Below are 22433 nucleotides of genomic sequence, written 5' to 3'. Positions count from 1 at the left end.
ATCGGGTGTGCCATTAATCTTAATTAAACCAAGAAGAATGGCTCCTTAGGAAAACCAATGGAGAAACAACTATGTGGGTTGATTAGGCGAATAGATCGTATCTGCAAACATTTGACGCTCAAGTTGTTGAACATATATGAGAAGTTATATATTCATGGGATATAATTGTCTGAATTCCAAACTCTTATATAGATGATGTGTGGAGACCAAAGTTATGACTAGAATCATAATTGTTGAGCAATTATGTGATTATTAACTCGTGTTTAGTTCTTTGTATGCACACTTGTTTTCAATGGATCGATGGAGGCAATGAGGATATCAATTCTTTATATCTAATGCTACAGGTTTATTTCCTGATGGATTGGGCTCCATTCTAGTCCATAATATTTAAATCAACTAATAGAAGTTATTGAACTGCTTAATGACACCCTATCATCATGTAATTTTAGTAAGAATTTTCATATGTTTTTAGCAATTTTTAGTATATTATGGCTGAGTTTCATGAAGAAATAGGAAGAAAGCAAAGAAGTTGAAGAAACAAGGTGAAACTTAGAAAATATGAAGAATTTGTGGGGCAAAAATAGAATCAGCCACTGGAAAAATTGTGTCCTAAATCATGGCATGATATTGCATTAATTACTCATATCGTGGCAGGATCCCACATTAATTACTCAGATCGTGGTACGATGGAAAGGCACCATGGCACGATTTATGCATTTTTATGACGCGTTTAAAAGCCAAAAATGCAAGTTTTACAAGGCGGCATTCGGGTACGATTTTTGAAGTAGTTTTGATGGCGGAAGAACACATTGGAGTCTTTGAATGAAGGATTTTCATCATTTGAAGACCAATTTCTTATCGAAAAATCATGTATCATTTCTATATCTCTATTGTATGAATTATGCTACCATGAGTTTCTAATTTCTCTTTTGATTAAGTTTTAGGAGATAACCTTTTGTTTGATCTACTGAGACATATGATTTGCTTAAATTGATATTGCATGTTTATTTAGTTATTTTCTTGTGCATTGCTTATTTGTTTTGCATGTGTTGACGAGCACATAGATTGAATATAGGATTTTAGGGATTATTGACCTTAACCCTATGCATGATCTACATTAATTGTTCGTCGTAGTAATTGATTTAGAATAAATAATTCAAAGTCGTGATGTGTGAATTAACGTACTATTTTTTCCTAATTTAACTTTGAACAATGCCCAAGGAATTAGGGAGTTATCTTATAAGTTAATGAGTTATACATAAGAGATTGGGTACAACAGTTGTGTTAGATAGTTGTTTTCATGCGAGATTAATTTAAAAGCAAATAAACGTCGTCATCAGCAGTGAGATTTAAGAGATTCAAATAAAACGTAATCACATTTTAATCTAATATTTTCTAATACTTATTTACCCTTTATTTTAACTCAAAACATTCGGGCACCCCAATTGTTACCTTCATGATACTATTGTTTTGTTAAAATACAATAATTTTTGTTATTTGTAACGTACTTTTAATACATTTGTTAAAAATCCAACACATGCCAATTTTTTTACCCAAATAATCATATTTCCCAACTCTAATTCCAAACTAACCATTTTCCCCTTATTATTTTCAATCTACCCATCTTTCAAACAAATAAAAAATCTAACTTGTACAAGGGGTGCCAATAGAAATAAAGCCCCCTCTTGAAATTGTAAGGGGGCGCCAATTGAAAGAAAGTCCCTCCCTCACTACTACAAAATATATCTTTGAAAACACCGTATCACAATGGCCGTTTAAAAAATCATAGTAGTATCTCATTTTTGTTCGCCTGAATTTTTTATTATTTTATTAAAATACATTTCATCACGGTCCTTAATAACAACCGTTGTGATAAATGAAAGGTCACTTGTTTCGATTCTCATAACCAACATTTTTTTAAAAAATTTCGTTACAAAAAAGGCTTGTCCTTATAGTCTAATAAATATATTAAAATAATACTCACGTTTTATTATGGATTTTGTTAACAACCGTGGTGATAAGTTTTACACATATATATAAGCGAAGTTATCAAACTTTTTTGCACAAAATAGTCGTCACTCTCAAAACAAAACCCTAACATTCCCCTCTTCCATAGGAAGCGAACTCGTCCTCGTTAGCTTCTTCCTCTCAACATGAACCAAAATTTTGAATATTTATCTAACCAATCTAGTGGGAGCATACCTATCAAAGAAATTGAGTTTCCTAAGGATGTTGGTGATATGATTGATTCTTAGTTAAATAAGGCCAAGGAAGCAGTAGATGTTAGGAATAACATCACCATTATTGAACCTTCTGGTGGAACACCTGGAACTAAGAAGATAACGATCACCAATTTGAATCCTGAGAAGATAAGAAAAGTAGAAGTTATTGTTGAAGATCTAATGAAATCAAGTGATACCAAGTCAAATGAATATTGGGATAAGTTCTTAGATTCAATTAGGCATGAAGTTTGCAGACTTCATTAATAAAGAGAGCTTCTGGTCCTGAAGATTTAAGTTTTTCTTTTAGTTTAATGACCCCTGTATCTGAATATATTTTATTTATATATATAAAAGCTCTATAGCCTCATTGAACTTATGTACAATAACAAATCTAATGCTAGTTTTTCTTCTCATATTTTGGCTGTGTATGGGCTGAGATACTAAGGACTTGATAACAACCGCCTGAGTTTTATTTTATTGAAATACATTTTATCACAAATCTTTATAAGAACTGTTGTGAAAGACATTTTATTATTTTATATTTTATTGAAATATATTAATATTAAAATGCCTATTACCACTATTATTATAAGAAAGTGTTATGAATAGTACTTACATTTTATTACGAGTTTTGTTAACAGTCGTGGTGATAATTTATACACACATATATAAGTGAAGTTATCAAGCTTTCGCCTAGAATAGTCATCACTCTCTAAACAAAACCCTAACATCTCTCTCTTCCACATGCAACGAACTCGTCCTCATAAGCTTCTCCATACTAAAAGATACTCAAGTTCATACATTTTATCAATCTTCTTCTTCTTCATAAGCTTTCTTTCGTGTTATTCATACACTTTCTTCCATTTTTCTATGTATAGGTTCTTCCATTTTTCTTTGTTTTTCATATGTTTTTATTTGGCATGATTTTCGTGTTTTTATTTGGCAGAAAGCTTAGGGTTTAGGATTTCCATTTTGCATGAATTTCGTGTTTTTTGGTTATCTCTACTTGAGTCTCTGTTATTGAAATGGATCTCAATTACCATATATGTTACATGTATGACACTAGTTCTTAAAAATCTAAAAATCTCTGTTCAATAGAGATATCAGTGTATTAGACATTACTTAGGTTTCCATTTATGTTAACTTTGTTGTTAATGTCATGCTAGTTTATGTTTCCAAATCAGGTTATCATGTTATTTGTAGGATTACAATCGCATGCCAATTTATGTTTTCAAATTGGGTTAATATGATAGTATACATTTTGACTTGTAGGTGTGATTCACAAATTGTTTGTGTTGCAATGAAGAAAAAAATACAAGGAGGACGAAGGTAATGTGAAAGCAACATACTTGTGTGAAATACCTAGATCATGGGCACAAGTTTTCCGCTCTCACTTCAGCTTCATCCATCTTTTATTGTGGATTCCATTCTGAGACAAGTAGATCATTTATTCGTCTTCATTCGCCACGAATCTTTTCAATAAAAGGTATGTTTCTGAAATATTTATGAGTTGATATGTTATTGTTATTCAAAATGTTTGCCTTGTTTTTTAATATCAGCCGAGTTTATTATAGCATATGTAGATTACTTGTTTCACTAACCCCTCACTAAACATGCATTCATTTAAATTGATTTAGAAAATGATATTCTGAAAATTATGTTATATTTGAAAATCAACTTAGATGCATCAATATTTTTCGAATTTCATGCATCTTGTAATTCATCTCTGGTTCTTTAACATATAGAATTTGGTTCAACGCCCCAAGTTCTTCTAAGCAACGGTTCATTTTCTTCTATTTATATTGCAAATCATCAAATTTGTTGAGAAATTTTGAATCATCTTCATCATTGTCCTCATAATAATCATCATCCTCGATTAAAATAATGATGATGACAACTCGAAATTAGTCAATAAATTTATGCTTTGCCAAATAAACTATAAGAGAATGAACATTGCTTTGAGGAACTTAGGGCATTGAACCAAATTCTATATGTTAAAGAGGGAGAGATGAATTATAATATGCATGCAATTCGAAAAACAGTGGAGCGTCTAAGTTATTTTTCAAGAATAATTTAATTTTTCAGATTATTATCTTCTAAATTAATTTGAATGGTTGTATATGTTTATTGAGGGTAAGGAAAAATAAGCAATCCACATATTTTATAATAAACTCATATATATACCACCATGATGGAAATATATAATCGTAGTAAAATATTAAATTTATTCACGCTTTAATTAAATTGTTGTTGCTGGGTTTCGAACTTATGACATATATATATATCACAACGGTTATTTAATATAATCGTTGTGATAGCTAACGTCCTACCTAGTTTATCACAGCGATTAGACGTCCGTGGTGAAAAAGACCATACATATAAACACCCTTTACCTTACAACAGTTGATCAGTCGTGATGATATGCATATTCCAACTGTTTTGAGAGAGATTTATTGTAGTATGTCTTGAATTTATAAGAGTGCGACACCAATAGAAGGAAAACTCCCTCTTATTGAATTATTTATTTAATTTTTAATAATATATTACAAGGATGCGTCAATTGGAGGAAAACCTCGTTTATCTTGTTCTACGGAGGCGCGAGTAGGAATACCGTCTTTTTTAAGTTGATTATTTTTATTTGAAAAATGAATAGAATGAAAATAATAGAGAATGATGGTTAATTTAGAATTAAAATTAGAAATATGGTTATTTGGTAATAAACTCACACATACAAACTAAATTTATAAAAATCTATCACCCTAAAATGTGGTATGATGTCATATCTTAAGTCCTTATGCATTTATTGCCTGTCACAATATTCAAATTGGGAGTGACAACCCAACTAATTGGTGTACAAAGATTATTTCAAAGTCAACAAGTCAACTCCAATGTTTCCAACCAAGAAAAAACATATTGGAGTATCATTTGGTGTTAGACTTAGACTTTTAAATGCATAATAATCTCTTCTTCCATAATCACCACTCACTCTAAGTTTATATTTAAACATATCTTCCTTTCTTGTTCTTCATCATGTTCTAACACTCTATTTCATTCAATAATGTCTACACCAGCAGAGTACTACCGGTCTCTCCCACCTGTGAGCAAGACCTATGGAGTAGCATGTTTGATGACCACAGCTGCTTATTATCTCAATCTTTATGATGCAAGAAGCATAGCACTGTTTTATGGCTTAGTGTTTAAACGCTTTCAGGTTTGTTTGTAATCCAAAAATATTCATCATCCTTAATTAACCATTGATCTATATTCTATACCATTCTAACTTTTCTTTGTTTGTTACAGATTTGGAGGATTATCACAAATTTCTTCTTTCTTGGACCATTTTCATTTCCATTTGCAGTTCGTCTCATAATGATGTAAATATATTCTTTGACTTATACATCTGCGACTGTATAGCAGTTATAGTTCTATATTACTGATACCGAATGAATTAGGGTTTATAATATTACGAAACTTATATAAATATTACGTATAAATTACCATAATAATGGTTTGAATATTGAATTTTATAGAGCAAAATATGGTGTTTCACTGGAAAGAGGGCCATTTGATAAAAGAACTGCAGATTATGTTTGGATGTTGATATTTGGTGCAGTCTCACTTCTGGTATATATGTTCCAACAAATACAGTTTTTATTTAACTTTTGTACATTTGTTGATTTTTTTTATGTTCCTATTACTTAGTTTGATTCTGTTGTTAGGTGATGAGTGTTGTGCCATATTTATGGTCTCCATTCATGGGAGTTTCTTTAGTTTTCATGATTGTCTATGTTTGGAGCCGCGAATTTCCGAATGCACGAATCAACATTTACGGTTTGGTATCATTGAAGGTATCATGAAATTCTACGAAGCACCGACACTAGTGTCAGACTCTGAAAAAATGCATGTTCATGCATGTGTCAGACACCAACACTAACACTTGTGATTATCTATTTTTTTCATTTTTGTTATGTAGGGTTTTTACCTTCCATGGGCTATGCTAGGTCTTGATTTGATATTTGGAAACCCTTTGAAGCCAGACATTCTAGGAATGCTTGCAGGACACTTGTATTACTTCTTAACAGTTCTTCATCCTCTTGCTGGTGGAAAGTTCAAGTTCAACACTCCTCTTTTAGTGTATCCTTTTCTTTTATATATCAACTTGCATTGGTCACAACAATGATTATAACAAATTTTGTACATGACATTTTTTTTGTCGGTAGACGAATATAGTAATAACTACTAAAAGTCCACATATATAACCGTGAATACTAGAATTATAACCCTGATGATGGCGTCCAACCTATTGTCAGTTAAGTTGGGATTCGCGGACTTGTACATGGCATATGCTCTAGCAAAAACGTTCATAATAGTCCTTAACTTATGTAAACTAGTCACAAAGTAGTGGCATATTGGGGAGAAGGTACTCAAATGAATGCACCAGTGCAATCTAATCCTTCAGCTGGAATTGTGTTTAGAGGAAGAAGCAATCGTCTTGGTGGAACTCAAACAACAACGAGAAGCACTTCTCATGAAACAAGTGGCAATGATTCATCTTCTTCTTCTTCCACTCGGCAGCAGAATCAGGGTGATGGAGTTGCTTTTCGCGGAAAAAGTTATCGCTTAAATGGTTGATATTGTATATCCTATGATGTTTTAAAAACAATGCTGAAACTGGACGGTTTAATCGGTTAAACTGTATATGAATGGTGTAACTTGATTCGAGTTTCGTCTCGTTGGCTCGATGCCTGATTTAGCTTTAAAATAGGTTTATGGTTTTATATTAGTTAGTATGTTACTTTATGTACTCAAGACCATAAATAACATATGCTATAGAGAACCATTTCATGAATAGAAGATGATGCATAGCCAGAAGCAGTTTTCTTAAATAAACCCTCAACACACAACCGTGCATATTTCCTACGTTGTTGCATCAAAATGTTCTTATCAACTTTAACGTTTGTACCAATTCTATTACCAATAAAAGTTAAGACTTTCGAATATAAATATTTTATTGACAATCCAGAAATTAAAACTCAAATATGAGTTTTCTCTATAGTATCACTTGCCGAATAAAAATAAAATTGCGCCTTAACAATTAGGTAGTGATCATAGATAAACTAAATTCATCCATGATCACAACATTATGATCTTCATTGTGGGAGAAGATAACTAGATAGTAATCATTGTTCAAATCAAGATAGGGTGAACTCTGGACACACATACCTTCCTTCAACATGTTTTTCCACCTTCATGCCTTTCATATCCTCCAAATCATCCCCCATTGGTATTTCTTTTTTTTCTTCTGAATCACTCATTTCTACTAGTTACAAGTTTTTTATCCAAATGATCATACCCTTATAAGATTTCTCTTGTATTAGAACAACTTTTTTAGATGCTTCTTATGATATCCTCTCTTCGGTCACCGTTTTTTCCACCACAATACTATAGTCTTTGGGGAAGGAAGATTGTGTTGAGAATGTTGAATTTAAGACTTCACAAATAAGAGGGTGGAGTAATTTGTGTGGTTTGGAAAATTTTGGATTTGAAATATTTTGAGAAATAATATCAGAGCCTAAAAACTTTTCAAAACCTTAGCAGTGGAAAAAACAAACAGCATAAGATAAATTGTGGAATTTAAAGGAGTTTAAGGAAAAGAGACGAACACCACAATGTATAGAGGTTCGCTCAAAAAACAAAAAGATCTACTTTTCTCCCAAAGAATTAATCATGAGAGTTTCCGATAATAATTGAGAGTTTTTAGTAGGAAAGACTCGTGAACCCCCCTATACAAGAAAATGATGGTTGACATCGAACCAAATAATATAAGACAATAGATTTATCTTGTGCGTCTTCTCTTGATGAATTGAAGTTGTTAGTCTTCTTCTCCACAAATGGTAGATTGAAGCGGTTAGTCTTCTTTCTACGGGATGAGCTCACGAACCTTAATCCTTGATTTTATACGGGATAACCAATAACCTATGAGATTTTATATCGGGTTGATCTCAAACCTCCCAAACTTTTATACGGGCTGAACTTTGATGAAAGCTTTTATACGAGATGAACTTTCGAACCTAATCTTGATTTTATACGTGCTGACCAAGAACCTAAGAGATTTTATATCAGGTTAATCTCGAACATAAGTCGGAACTAAATCACATAATCTCAACCCAAAGTTTTTAACGGGTTTACCTTCTAACCAAAATAAATTCCTAATTTGACAGTATTCAACCAAGGTGTATACAAGATATTTCCTTGATGAATTTACAGTTCTATCCTTTTCAGAATAATAATTATCTTCTCACTCACAAAAGCACTTAGGCGAAAACATTAGTGAGAGAAAGTTAAACAAAACTTTAGAGAGAGAGGAAGAGTGAGAAAGGTGTGTCAAACAGGATTCTGAATGTTATGAAATGAGAAAAATAACCTCTATTTATAGGCCAGAGGTAGTCTCAAAAAGGAATTTTCAATAAATACATTTTATCACTTTCCAATCGATTGACATGTTTTCACAATCAATTTGAAGCTTGAAATACAAGCGATTGTAAGTTTAAATATAGGAAAGAAAGGATATTTAGCCATTGCACATTATGAAGGCGATGTCCCAATTACTTGCGGTTCAATTTCGAACTAATTCAATTGATTTGGAAAATGCTTCAATCGATTGGAGAAGTCAAAATTCCTGCTATAGCTAGTTTCACTACGCCAAAAACTGGAATAGACAGCGCATCTTAGAGGGCGCTTTCTTAAAGAAGCGCACTCTAAAGTGAAGAGAAAAATAAGGAGGAATAGACAGCGCACTTTAGAGGGCGCTTCTGTAACAAAGCGCCCTCTAAAGTGAAGCGAAAAAATAATGAGGAAATGGAGGGACACCAATAGAGGGCGCGTTTATGAAAGCGCCCTCTAAGGGTACCCTTAGAGGGCGCTTTTAAAAAAGCGCTCTCTAAGTCCATGTACATTTCCAGTTTATAAAGCGCTTTTGGAAAGCCTTAGAGAGCGCTTTTAGAAGCGCCCTCTTAGGCCCCCTTTAGAGGGCGCTTTTTTTACACAAGCGCCCTCTAAGGTCCCCTTTATTAAACATTAAAATTATAACATATATACTGCATGTCTCTTTATTTTCCCTCTCTATATGTTATTTCGTTTACGTAACTGGGTTTTCTCTCTACTGCGATTACTCTCTACTGCGATTACTCTCGTCCTCCGTTCGTTCTCCCTCCCTCACCGTCGTCGTCGCCGTCGCCTTTTTCTGCTGCTGCGTTCACGTTCACTGAGTTATCTGCATCCACCGTCGCTGTTCACTTTCTTCTCCATCGTTACCGTCACCTTGAAGGTATTTCTCTTCTCCATCGTTACCGTTCACTTTCTTCAGGTGTTTGATTAGGGCATTTTCTAAACTGAGTTTTACATTTTGTGCATTATGTTGATTAATGTTGTTTAGGGCAAACGAGCACTATATGGTGTTCATGAGCACCTTGTTGTAAGGTTTTTTATTTCTGATTGAAAACTGATGTCATTTGGAGTGTGTTTGAGCTTGTGCTTGGAAGTTTGATGATTATGGATGCAAGTTTGTTCATGTTCCAAACACCATAACTTTGCATTGGTCTTTTGTATGCAGTAGGTGTGTGTGAGTTTGTATTCAATAATGATGAAAAAAAGAGAGAGTTTAGATTGTTGTAACATGAGAGAAATGGAAGGTATATGAATGTGTTTTTTGTGTAGCTTCACGAATATGGTCATTGTCTTACTTGGGTCTTATTGAATCATTTCTATATTACAGATAAAATGGCTAACCAAGACGATACCCATGACGCGAGTGGATCACGTAACAATGTTGAAAAAGAAATCAAACGAGGATTGACTGTTATGAAGTCAATCATTCGTGCAAGAGACAAGGGTGAAAAATTCGAAGTACATTGGAGTGCTGAAGACCAACTAATTGAGCCTAACGGTTCAATGTTGGCAAGTTACATTGGTTCCCTTGTTCGACAACATATTCCGATTACATGTGATAATTGGAGAAGTCCGGAATTAAAGGTTGGCAAAGAAAAAATATGGTCCGAGATACAGGTACTTACCATATATTATTATATGTTTTTTTTGTTGACTATTTGTTGACCATATATTATTATAATATTACTTATAATAACACACTCCATTTGTATGTTTTTTAGAGATCCTTTCACATCGATGAAAGCCGGCAAAAATATTGTATTCAATTGGCCGGAAAAAGACTCCGAGGATTTCGATCCTTTTTGTCCAACAAATTTCTCAAGGATGAGGAAGGAAACTTTGTTGAAGCAGAACGGCCAATGAAGTATGCGGAGATTATTTCAGCCGAAGAATGGGATAACTTTGTCGCCAAACGAAGAAACGAAAAATTCCATGTAATGTCTATTAATTATGGTATTATACAATTGTTAAGTTACTTGGTTCTAATATGCCTTAAACTTTTTTATCCAGGAAGTAAGCGACAAAAATCGGAAAAGGGCATCAAAACCCGCGTATCCGTACAAAAAAGGGCGTACGGGATATGCACGGTTACAACAAAGAATTGTGAGTATATTCAAATGCTGTGAGCTTATACATTGTTACAATATGTTATAATTGATGATCTTATAATCTGATTCAATTTGTAGCTAGCCGAGGAGAAAAGTGACGCAACATCTCTTCCGGAGCACGTATTGTGGAAGGCTGCTCGGGTTGGGAAGGATGGGGATGTCGTTGAAGCGGTTCAAAATGTTTATGACGAATGTGTAAGTATATGTAACATTATTTCTTTAATTATATCGAAAATTTTGTTAGACATATAATTCATTTTTAATCTCCTCTAATAATATTTCAGGAGACTTTATCCCAAACCTTACCTTCAACCGAGGTCCAGGATTGCAGGAGCGTACTTAGTCGAGTACTAAATGTTCCTGAGTATTCCGGTCGTGTGAGGGGTAAGGGTTTTGGTGTGACTCCGTCGTCATTTTATAAAAAACCAAAAACAAAAAATCCTACAAACAAAGAGGTGATGGAGACCTTGGCAGAGTTAAGGGCACAAGTACTCGAACTGCAAAAGGAGAATGCAAGGTATAGAGAGGAAAGGTGCGGTTCTGAGGCAAAAGATACTAGTGACCGAGCTAGTATCAATTGTCAACCGAAATTTCCCGAGGTAATTATATATGTTATTATGAAATTAAAATATCACTTTTTTACTTGACACATATACACGTTAACAATAACATTTATTATTGGTTTAGGGCATTACACCTTGTCAGTTGTATCTATCGTCACCAACTTATCGCATAGTTGGCAAGGGAAAAGTGCACAACACTTCGGGTGAATTACTTCACCATAATCCCCTCCCGGTGGGATATATGAAAGTTTCGGTTGACCTTGTATTAGATACCGACGCGCTTCTACCATTACTTGACGTTGTTTCAGAGACAACGTTGATGCGAGATGCAGTCGGATCCTTTGTTGGATGGCCGTCAGATCTAATTTTCCCAGATGCCGAGGTATATATGTTCTAAATGATTATGAATATTTAGTATTCACATTTCAATTCAGCTACAATTATGATATTTAATCAATCCTTATTACATGGTAATGTTAGACTCCTACAAGACCCACACATAAAGCTGGTAAAGGGATTTCAAGACGCATCGAGTCGGTTGCATCTCAAAAAGAGGTACAAATATATATACTCATTGAATTATATACGCAACGATTATGTTGCATCACAAAAAGTCATGATTTAATTTATATGAATTTTTAGGTTCCCGGTCGAAAGTTGAAAAAAGCTGGTAACGATATTCCAACGACGTCCGAGACAAAATCTCAAATTATGATGCGTCTTGAGAAAATGGTGGAAGAGTCCGATATTATGCACGGCGCCATCCGTAGTGTAGATTTTGATGAAGGTGTTTTCGGAATTGCTCATTCCGAAATAATTGCAAAGGAGGACATGCAACAACTTTTTGAACACGAAGAATTGGGCATCGCTGTCATTCATACATACATATGGTACTCCGATCAATCTATTATTTACTTAGTTGAACAATTTATTTACACATTTCAATGAGTAGTCTAATGTTTATTATGTTTCTATTTAAGGTATATGTATGTAACATTGATGCGGGGAACTGAATCGTGTAACCGATTCAATTTTATTGCTGCTTCCCGTATCAACACAACGTTTATAACGAAAAATCCAACATCCGTAAAGAATGAACTAGTCGATAGATTCATGGCGGCCGGCGATAATACTACACCCAGTTTGTATTTTTTACCGTTTAATTCTGGCAACGGGTTAGATTTTCTTTCTAATAATTTCATTCTAATCTATGTATATCTTTTACGTAGAAAATTTTCATGCATCTAAATTTTTGTTTTATTTTACAGTGGTCACTGGGTGTTGGTTGCTATGGATCTTTCGAGACTAATGGTGTATTATCTCGATTCGTTATCGGGTGATTGGAGTAAATATCCGAGTATGAAGAAGACGGTTGACGCGTAAGTGAAATTCCCCTAAATATTCGTGTGTATTTGTATATTTAATTATGTCTGTCAGATTGATCTCAATATACGTTTTTATTTTGTTAGGGCAATATTAAAATTTAGATCGAAAAAGAATTACCGTAATAGGAAGGACATTACCTGGGTCAGAGTTCAGGTATATATTAAGTATCTTATTTTTGCTTATAATAGTGTTTGTTTTTTTTGCTTATAATAGTGTTTGTAAGAAATTAACTATATATATATTGTTTGTTTTTCTGTGTAGTGTCCTCAGCAAAACAATTCGGTCGATTGCGGATTTTTTGTATTGAGATTTATGAGAGATATCATTGCGTTGAATCGTATAGACATCCCAAAAATGGTATGGAATAATAACTTAGGGTTTATTTTAATATTATCGGATATTTCATCTAATTTGTTACTAAATCATGAATATGTTTTATTCTCTTAATTGTAGTACTTTGAGGAATACAAATCTTACTCAAGAGCTCATTTGGATGAAATGAAGGATGAATTGTGTCAATTCATTGTTGATCAAAGAATCATATAGCTAGGTTGTATATTGTTGTACATATATGTATGGAATGTTGTTGTTGTATGTTGTTGTTGTATATATGTTGTATATTGTTGTTGTACTTTTACTAAATCATGAATATGTTGTTGTATATTGTTGATCAAAGAATCATATATTAATGTTGTATATAAATGGATTCATGTTGTATATATCAATGGATTAATGGTGTATAACATTGGATTAAAGGATGAAATCAATATGAATTTTACACTTTTGCAGCATGCGAACAGGTTCCCAATTAAATATCCACTGTTTTTCAAACAATTTTTTTTAAAATAACTAACACTTTAGAGGGCGCTTTCTGTAGGAAGCGCCCTCTAAACACTTTACATTGACAACTTTAGAGGACGCTTTGTCCAGAAAGCGCCCTCTAAACACTTTACATTGACAACTTTAGAGGGCGCTTTTTCCAGAAAGCGCCCTCTAAGGTGTCCCTTTATGGACCACTCCAGAGGGCACTTTTTTCTGAAAGCGCACTATAATGTGGCCCTTAAAGGGCCACTTTAGACAGCGCTTTCTCCAGGAAAACAAAGCGCTGTCTTTACCTATGTCAGCGCCACTTTAGAGGGCGCTTAAAAGCGCTGTTATAGGCCAAAATAAGCGCCCTCTTTTCCCTTATTTGGCGTAGTGTTTGACAATTCCTAATTCATCTGACATAACTTCAAGAAATTTTTAAGGATATTTTTTTCGGTAAAAACTAATTTGAAAAATATTTTTGTGTTTGTGCTTTTCGCCATGCGCTTTTACGATAAATCTCTTTTACTTTACAATTCATTCACTCACTACTAAAATAGAAGGTACCATACTACTTCAAGACTTTTCCATATGATTTCTCTTATGTGAGCACTTGCATGAGTAGCTTGAAGGGAGTTGGAATAGTGAATGTATGATTTAATAGGAGTGAATGGGAAAGAGAGTCAAAGTTGAATTCGTTACCTTCGATATCATTTTGATCATAATCTTATTCTATGAAAAGTATGTTGCAAACTTCAGAGAAGTCTTAAAGAGATAGGGTGATTGGATGTTTCTTTACCTCGGAGTTGATGATTCCATCTGTGCATGAGATATTTGCGTAGAACATTCGTACCAATTTTGGATATCTCTCTTGGGGTTTCTCAAGAATAAAATTCTTCAGCTCTGCAGCAGTGAATGATTCAATGAATGGGCAATTTTTGAAGAGGTCTTCATCTAGGTAGTAAGAGGTGAAGATTTCTTTAATTGGAGTAGTAAAGATTGTAGTTGGTTTCTTGAGCTTGAAATGTGAAATATTTGGAGAAATATGAGGATGAAGGTTGAGAAGAATTGGTTCTCTTTGAGGCAATGTTGAAGTGATGATGATGAGTGAGCGATCTAATATGTTTCTAATATAATGAATAATTTGAAAAATGATGTGATGCGAAGAATGGGAAGTTACCTATATTTATAGCTTATGTCTAATCAATATGCCAATCGATTATAAACGATAAAAAATTAACTTTATCCATTGCAAGTGTCTGTTACCATAATTAGTCACCCAACTAGCCGTTGTGGTGAGCTCCAACTTTCGAAATTTTGAATTTTTTAGCGTTCCAATCGATGTGTCAATCAATTGTTTTGGCCTAACTTAGCATATTTTCTTTTGGGCTTTGGGTTTAGTACCACTGTTTGATTTTTATTTTCACCTCTTGTAATGACATGCCAAAATGTTTGCTTTGTGGGTTAGAAAATAATTTTATTTAGATGAGTAAAAAATTAAAGATATTATTTTAAGGGGTTAATCAGATTTTTCTGATTATTTCAATCTTAAAATAATTTTACCTCTTTTATCAAGAATTCTTGATAATTATTTCCCATGAGGGAAAATACCAAATAGTGTGTCCTCCTCTACACATATTTGGAAGTGAGAGTTGGTAAAGTTACAAAATGAATAAATCCATTACAAAAAATTCCATTCAACTGATCACTTATGGATCATATTCTTTCTGACATATTCTCAAATGATTTTCTTTGATCACACCGGTTTGTTATCATCGTCCATCCTTGGATCAAAGACTTTATAAAGATTATATACTTTATAAGTGTATTGTTTGCTTTGCATAACTTTCCTCTAATAATCGTAAAAGCTTCAAGTTGCAAATCCTACCTGCAAAACACTTAGGTTTCATCTTTGGTGCCCATATCTTCTTGGACCCAAATGCATTAGATACAGAAGATCTAAGATTGTTATCTTTAGATATTTTTATTTATCAAAATAAAATGATTCTAGATTTCCTAATCTTTTGCGGTGAGTGCATTTATATACTGAATGTTTCTCTCCCTTTAAATCCTTGAATATTGTAAAGAGAATCTCTTACTAGACAATATTGGGTCAAACTTCTTTTTCCCTTTTGTAAATTTTCCTAGAGTTTCTCATGATATAGCACTTTCTTTTTTTAATTTTTTTTAATATAAAAAGTTGAGCATAAGAGGGTCTGATACCTGAAATAGTATCTTCCTCATAGGGTGTTATTGGACGAATTTCATCTTATTTGTTGAAAGAAGATTCTTTTATATTTCTCCATGAAGTTGATGTGTATCCTCCTCTTCTTCATTTGAATGTTGAAGAAACTTATTTATCTTGTTTATTCTTTGAACAAAAAGACCCTTCATTTGAATATTTCGAAGATCGTTCAACTACTGAGTATGTTTTTTTGAAGGACTGCATAGGAGTTGTATGATAGGAGTAAGATGATGATGATGATTCTTCAATTTAGATTTCTTCATCTTTAAGTAGTTGAACTGGTTTTTTCAACTATTCCTTCTTTCTTGATTCTACTTGAAATTCATGAAGGCTCTCATCTATTGATTTAAGAGTTGGAAAAAATGTTACAATTTCTTAATTGTTAGATTTTTGTTAGAGATACAGTTTCCAATAAAAAATTTAATATTTCTAAATATAGAAAAACATCCATGGTTAGTATCTTTATATTCTTTGTCTCGTGTGTTCATCTTCTCTCGTTCGATACTTGGAGAACCTTCATATATCACATCAAGAGTATCTCATATTTCCTTGGCGGTTTTACAATGACGAACATCATGAAGTTTGAAGTCATCTAGAGATATTATTATAAAGTTATTTGATTTAAGATTTATCTTTATCTTTATCTTTTCCTCTTTCATCCAAAGGGAATAAGGTTTATCTACTGCTGCATCATTTACTTGATGAGTAGGATAGATTGGACCATTCACTTTTGTTTTTCATAAACTATGGTTTAAATTTTGAAAAGATTTTAAGCTTGGATTGCCATATATTAAATATGATATTATCAAAAAGTGGTGGTGTATTTTGAAAAAGATCTCTTTTCGGAAGTAATCTTTCTCCTGAGAAGATTAGTCCTTAAGCAGGAGTTAGACTCAGATACCACTTACTGGACTTGAGACTTCACACAAGGGGAGGGGGGATTGTGTGGTTTGAAAAAAACATGCTTTTGAAATACTTCGGGAAATAAAATTAGAGTTTTAAAACATTTTCAAAACCTTAGTAGTGGAAAAAATAAACAACAAAAAATAAATTGCAGAATTTAAGGGAGTTTAAGGGGAATAGATGAACACCGTAATGTATAGATATTCTGTAAAAAAAACATACTTCTCAGCCCAAGAATTGATCTTTAAATTTTCCAATAATAATTCAGATTTTTTAGTAGGAAATACTCATGGACTTTCTTATATAAGGAAATGATGGTAGACCTCCAACCAAATAATACAAGACGGTATATTTTTCTTGTGCATCTTCTCTTGGGGAATTGAAGTTGTTAGTCTTCATCTCCACAAATTGTAGATTGAAGCGGTAGTTTCTTTTCAACGAAGTTTGTAAGATTTTAGACGGACTGAGCTCACGAACCTTAATCATTATTTTTATACGGGATAACCAATAACTTGTGAGATTTTATATCGCCCTGATCGCGAACCTTCCAAGCTTTAATATCGGTTGAGCTTGAACCTGATGAAAGCTTTTATATGGGATGAAATTTTAAACCTAGTCTTGGTTTTATATGGGTTGACCAAGAACCTATGATATTTTATATCGGGTTAATCTCAAACCTAAGTTGGAACTGATTCACACAATCCAAACTCAAAGCTTTTAACGGATTTAGATTCTAACCCAAATAAATTTCTAATTGGACAATATTCAACCAATTTTTATACAAGATACTCCCTTTTTGAATTTACAATTCTACCATTTCCAAAATTATAATTATCTTCTAACGTACAACATGACTTTTCTTACAAAAACACTTAGGCTAGGACATTAGTGATAGAAAATTAAATAAAACTTTTGAGAGAGAGGGGGTGGGGGTGTCAAAATACGCTTCTGGATGTTTTGAAATGAGAAAAGGAACCTCTATTTATAAGTCAGAGGTTGACTCAAAAAGGAATTTTCAATAAATGCATTTTATTATTTTTCAATCAAGTGACAAGTTTTTACAATCAATTGAAAACTTGAAATACAATCGATTTTAAGTTTAAAAATAGGAAAGAAAATATATTTATTTGTTGCACATTATGAAGGTGTTGTCCCAATCGTATGTGGCTCAATTTTCAACTAATCTATTGGGAAAATGCTCTAAATTCTCCAATCGATTGGAGAAGTCAAAATTTTGCCTATAGCTATTTTGACAACTCCTAATTCATCTAGAACAACTTTAAAAAAATTTAAGGATATTTTCTTTAGTAAAAACTATTTTGAAAAATATTTTTGTGTGTGTGTATGTGCGCTTTTAGATATGCGTTTTTACGATAAAACTTTTTTGCTTTGCAATTCATTCAATCACTACTAAAATAAAAGGTATCATACTACTTCAAGACTTTGCCTAAACTTTCTCTTATGTGAGCATTTGCATGAGTTGTGAGATGAAACTTTAACTTATACTCCATTTAGATTGTCTTCATCGAATAATCAAGTCCATCAAACCTTAGGTTTTCTTCTTTATCCACTTATCCATCCATGCCTGGTTAGCCTACATAAAAGCCTATTTATTTTAAACATATGTAAATAGGTCATTCAAATAATGTTTAAATAGACTAACAAACTAAAAGACCAATGAGACTAAATGCTTGCATTGACTTATAACTTACATATTATCATAAGTTTTGTGAGACTATTTATTTAAGAGAACTTATGAAAATAACTTATGACAATGTTCATAAGGTTTTTCATCTTATTTTCATAAGTTCTCCAAGATAACCAAATTTTATTTATGTATTTTAATTCAAAGTGCAAAACATAACATAATGATAATAAAAAAATATTTATACTATTTAAATAGACCGGTTTGATAGGGTTAAAAGGTTTTTTATGGTTTGAGAGGCGTAGACATTTTAACTAAATAGCCTTATTAAAAAGCCTAGAGCTTGACGTCCTCTTGTCACTATTATAGGCAAAAAAAATTAGATTCATTGAATAATTTGTTAAATGCAATTAAATTTCTGTTATTACGTGCTAGTTTTCCAAAAATAACATAATTTAATTGTTGGGTCACTGTAGTTGTATTTTGAGCTGTATTTTTTGTTATTCTCTCAATGTATAAATACTCTTGTAATATTTCCAATTCAAATTAATGCCAAATTTACTATTCATCCAATATCATTTTGTTCTCTCTAATTCTCTCTCAACTTCATCTTCCCCAATTTCTTATCTTCCACCATTATCAAACCTTCAATTTGAGTCTTTATGTTTTAACATTTGGCATCAAGAGCTTTGGTTGTTGATCCTAATCCGCTGCAACAATGGCAACCGTTTCCAATGTCCGAATTCCCACCAATCTCCCGATTCTTGATTCGAAGAACTATGATAAATGGGTGAAACAAATTAAGGTCTTGTTTGGTTATCAAGAGGTGCTTGAGATCGTCGTCAATGGAGTTACACAATTAGGGGCAGAGGCTACCGACATTCAAAGAGCTACACACAAAGAAGAAAAGAAGAAGGATTACAAAGTCATATTCTTGATTCATTCGTGTGTTGATAACGACAATTTCGAGAAGGTCGGCAATTGTGAATCGGCAAAGCAAGCATGGGAAATCTTGGAGAAAGCATATGTCGGTGTCGTCAAAGCGAAGGTTGTAAGGTTACAAACTTACAAGCGACAGTTCGAGTTAACACAAATGGAAGATAAAGAAATGATCAACGACTATATTACACGCATTACCCGGTTAGTTAATCAAATCAAATCTTGTGGGGAAACGATTCTTGAGCAGAATGTTGTATCCAAAGTATTGCATTCGTTAACGTCGCGTTTCGACGACATAGTTGTGGCTATTGAAGAATCAAAAGATCTAACAACTTTGAGCAAGAATGAATTGCAAAGTTCATTAGAGGCACATGAATAAAGGATGGATGAGAGAGGTGTAACACCCCGATAATAATAAAATAATTATTTAAATTGAGTTAATAATGTAATTATTAATTTAATTGAATAATTAGAAATTTTATTATTATTATTTTTGGATTATTATTATTTTGGAAAATATATATATGTGGGAATCAGAGAAAGAATCTCATTTGGAAAAGCAATTCACGTGAAAACAGAACAGAGAACGATCGTGAGAGAAGAGGAAAAGGGCAAAGAGACAGAGCAAGGGCTAAAGGTTGAAGAAGGAAGAGCGTGAGCTTAAAGATTCGCCGGATTAACTCAGGTAAGGGGGGTTTATCGTCGATTAATGGGTATTGTGGGATAATATGTCATGGGTAGTGATAAGCTGTTGATTGACCCTAATTGGGAATTGTGAATGCTGAAATTTTGTTGGATGAATCGTGTTAGAAGTTGAAATTAAATCGGTAATTGAGTCTGTTGAAATTTTCCGATAGTATAGCTTTTTACGGAATCGGATTCGGAGGTCCGGAAGTCCTCCAACGGCGGAAATTGCGGAGAATTCTGCGTTCTGCTTTGAGTTAGCGCAGGAACAGCTTCTGTCTTGCGTTAACCGGTTAACCCAGGGTGTTAACCGGTTAACACTGTGTTGAATTGTGAATGATTGCTGTTTTGTCTGCGTTAACCGGTTAACCCAGGGCGTTAACCGGTTAACACTGTTGTGATTTCTGATATATGGCTGTTTGTGCTGCGTTAACCGGTTAACCCAGGGCGTTAACCGGTTAACACTGTTAAATTTGAGACAGAAGGCGTGTTGTGCTGCGTTAACCGGTTAACCCAGGGCGTTAACCGGTTAACGCTGTTGCAGAGTGGAAAAATGTTAATGTTAATTGTTGTGTGCCTATTTGAGGGTTGGCTTATGTTGGCCTATGGTGTACGAGGGATTAATTCCCGCTGTTTTGAGCAGTATAGATATTAGTAGAGTGTGCTAATGTTGTGGTTGTTGTTTGGCATGATATAATGTGCTTTTGTGATAAATTGTGTTGGTAATGTGGGATGGTATACATGATGTTGTGAATGTATGCAGTTGTGAATAGACTATTCTATGGCTTAGAGTGTGAGCATGTGTCTATTCTTGATTAGTGTTGATGTTGCATTGCTAGGTGATTAGCATGCATATTGTGGCCTTCGGGTGGTAGCTAATTCCCATGGTGAGGAATTAGTGAGTAAAACATGTTGATTGTTGTTGTTGTTGTTTGCATGCTAGGTGATTAGCGTGCATATCATGGCCAATTGGGGTGGTAGCTAATTCCCATGGTGAGGAATTAGTGAGTGAGTCACTATGTCTCAAATGAGTGGGACTAGTGAGCTTGGTAGCCGTGCCTGGATTTGGACGGTGAGCTTGAACTATATGTTCAGGAATAGTCGGTACCGCATGCATAGGGTCTCATTGCATAATGAGTGTATGGCATATAATATGAATGGATGTATTCCAATATTATATGTGTGTCGTGTGTTGTGTTGTTGATATTGAGCATGGTTTGAGATTATACATATGCTATAGGTTATTGTTGAGTATGATGTTTGAGTTGATACTGCTGTTATTGAGTGTGTAGTCTGATTAGGGTGAATTAATGTGTTAATTACTTGGCATTACATGTTGTTCTATAATGCTTATTATATTGATTGAGGAACTCACCCTTACACCTATTTTTCAGGTAACGAGAAATGAGTTGAATAGAAGCTAATGCTTGGAGTCTAGAGTAGTTCTTATGGGTCATGCTCTGATAGATGTAACATCGGGAGGGAATGTTTTAATTAATTTGATATTGGTTGTTGAATGATTTACATGTATGGCGTTACCTGTTTTACATTGATGTTGAATTTGATTCCGCTGCGAATTATGCAAAAGAACCTATTTTTGATTTAAATAAATGAGCATGACAGGGTATTCTGATAATTTTGTGAAATGATTGTGTGACACCCTTCGGGGCATAATTACTCTGATGATTGATATGTTATTATTTTAATTATAATAATTTGGGGTATTTAGAAGGGTGTTACAAGAGGCGCCGACAAAGCCAAAGTGGAGATTGCTTTGCAAGCGCGTTTCAATGAAAAGAATAAGAGGTCGAAAGGAAAATTTGCGGCGAGAGGTAAATCAAATTTTCAGAATTTTGGTTCAAACGATTCACAAAATTCAAAGCATTCGACGAGTGAAAAGGGTGAAAGTAGCTCCAAGGATAGTGGTCATAAAAATGGTTTTAAGAAGCGTGATATGAGTAAGGTGCAATGCTACAAGTGTAGAAAGTTTGGACACTTTGCAAATTCGTGTCGTGGTAAATCGAATGAGAATCACAATAATGAAGCCAAGGTTGCTAGGGAAGAGGTAGATGATGAGGACACACTTCTAGTAATGATCACGGAGGAGAGTTATGGCATTACGGATGTTCCAGACAGCAACTACAGTAGTGACAGTTTGCGGGACAGCAGCTGTACCATTTCGAAAAATAGCGAGAAAACGCATTCGGATCGAAGTGCATTGGTTACCGTTCGTGATGGAGTCCAAGGGAGAGATGAGTGGTACTTGGATTCCGGTTGTTCAACATATATGACGGATCGAAAAGATTGGTTTGTGCAAATCAATCAAGTGGAAAAAAGTAAAGTCAAATTTGTCGACGACACCACTTTAAGCGCCGAAGGGGTAGGAGATGTTTTGATCGGAAAAAGGAATGGTGGACATTCAAGGATCAAAGATGTCTTGTATATACCGGGAATTAAGTGTAATATTTTAAGCATTGGCCAATTACT

At 33.7% G+C, this 22433-nt stretch overlaps 1 protein-coding gene across 1 annotated transcript; it reads left to right on the top strand.

Annotated features, from left to right (window-relative positions):
* The first annotated feature begins 5150 nt into the window (after positions 1–5150).
* Positions 5151–7076, top strand: LOC127086031 (derlin-1). The gene is made up of 6 exons (XM_051026716.1): positions 5151–5433; positions 5523–5596; positions 5753–5846; positions 5942–6070; positions 6196–6356; positions 6614–7076. Exons 1-6 carry the CDS (start codon positions 5281–5283, stop codon positions 6852–6854), a joined length of 852 nt encoding a protein of 283 aa, XP_050882673.1. The 5' UTR covers positions 5151–5280; the 3' UTR covers positions 6855–7076.
* Positions 7077–22433: the final 15357 nt, after the last annotated feature.

This window comes from Lathyrus oleraceus, chromosome 5 (genome assembly GCF_024323335.1).
Source record: "Lathyrus oleraceus cultivar Zhongwan6 chromosome 5, CAAS_Psat_ZW6_1.0, whole genome shotgun sequence".
Classification (NCBI taxonomy): Eukaryota; Viridiplantae; Streptophyta; class Magnoliopsida; order Fabales; family Fabaceae; genus Lathyrus; species Lathyrus oleraceus.
The sequence above is the reverse complement of the archived record's forward strand: the minus strand, read 5'-3'. Positions and strand labels throughout refer to the sequence as shown.

Excerpts from the sequence above, each read along its gene's own strand:
- LOC127086031 (XM_051026716.1), top strand. The coding sequence starts at position 5,281 with ATGTCTACACCAGCAGAGTACTACCGGTCTCTCCCACCTGTGAGCAAG. Across the intron at positions 5,847-5,941 it reads TTGGTGCAGTCTCACTTCTG|GTGATGAGTGTTGTGCCATA; the intron begins GTATATATGTTC and ends TTCTGTTGTTAG. Across the intron at positions 6,357-6,613 it reads TTCAACACTCCTCTTTTAGT|TCACAAAGTAGTGGCATATT; the intron begins GTATCCTTTTCT and ends TATGTAAACTAG.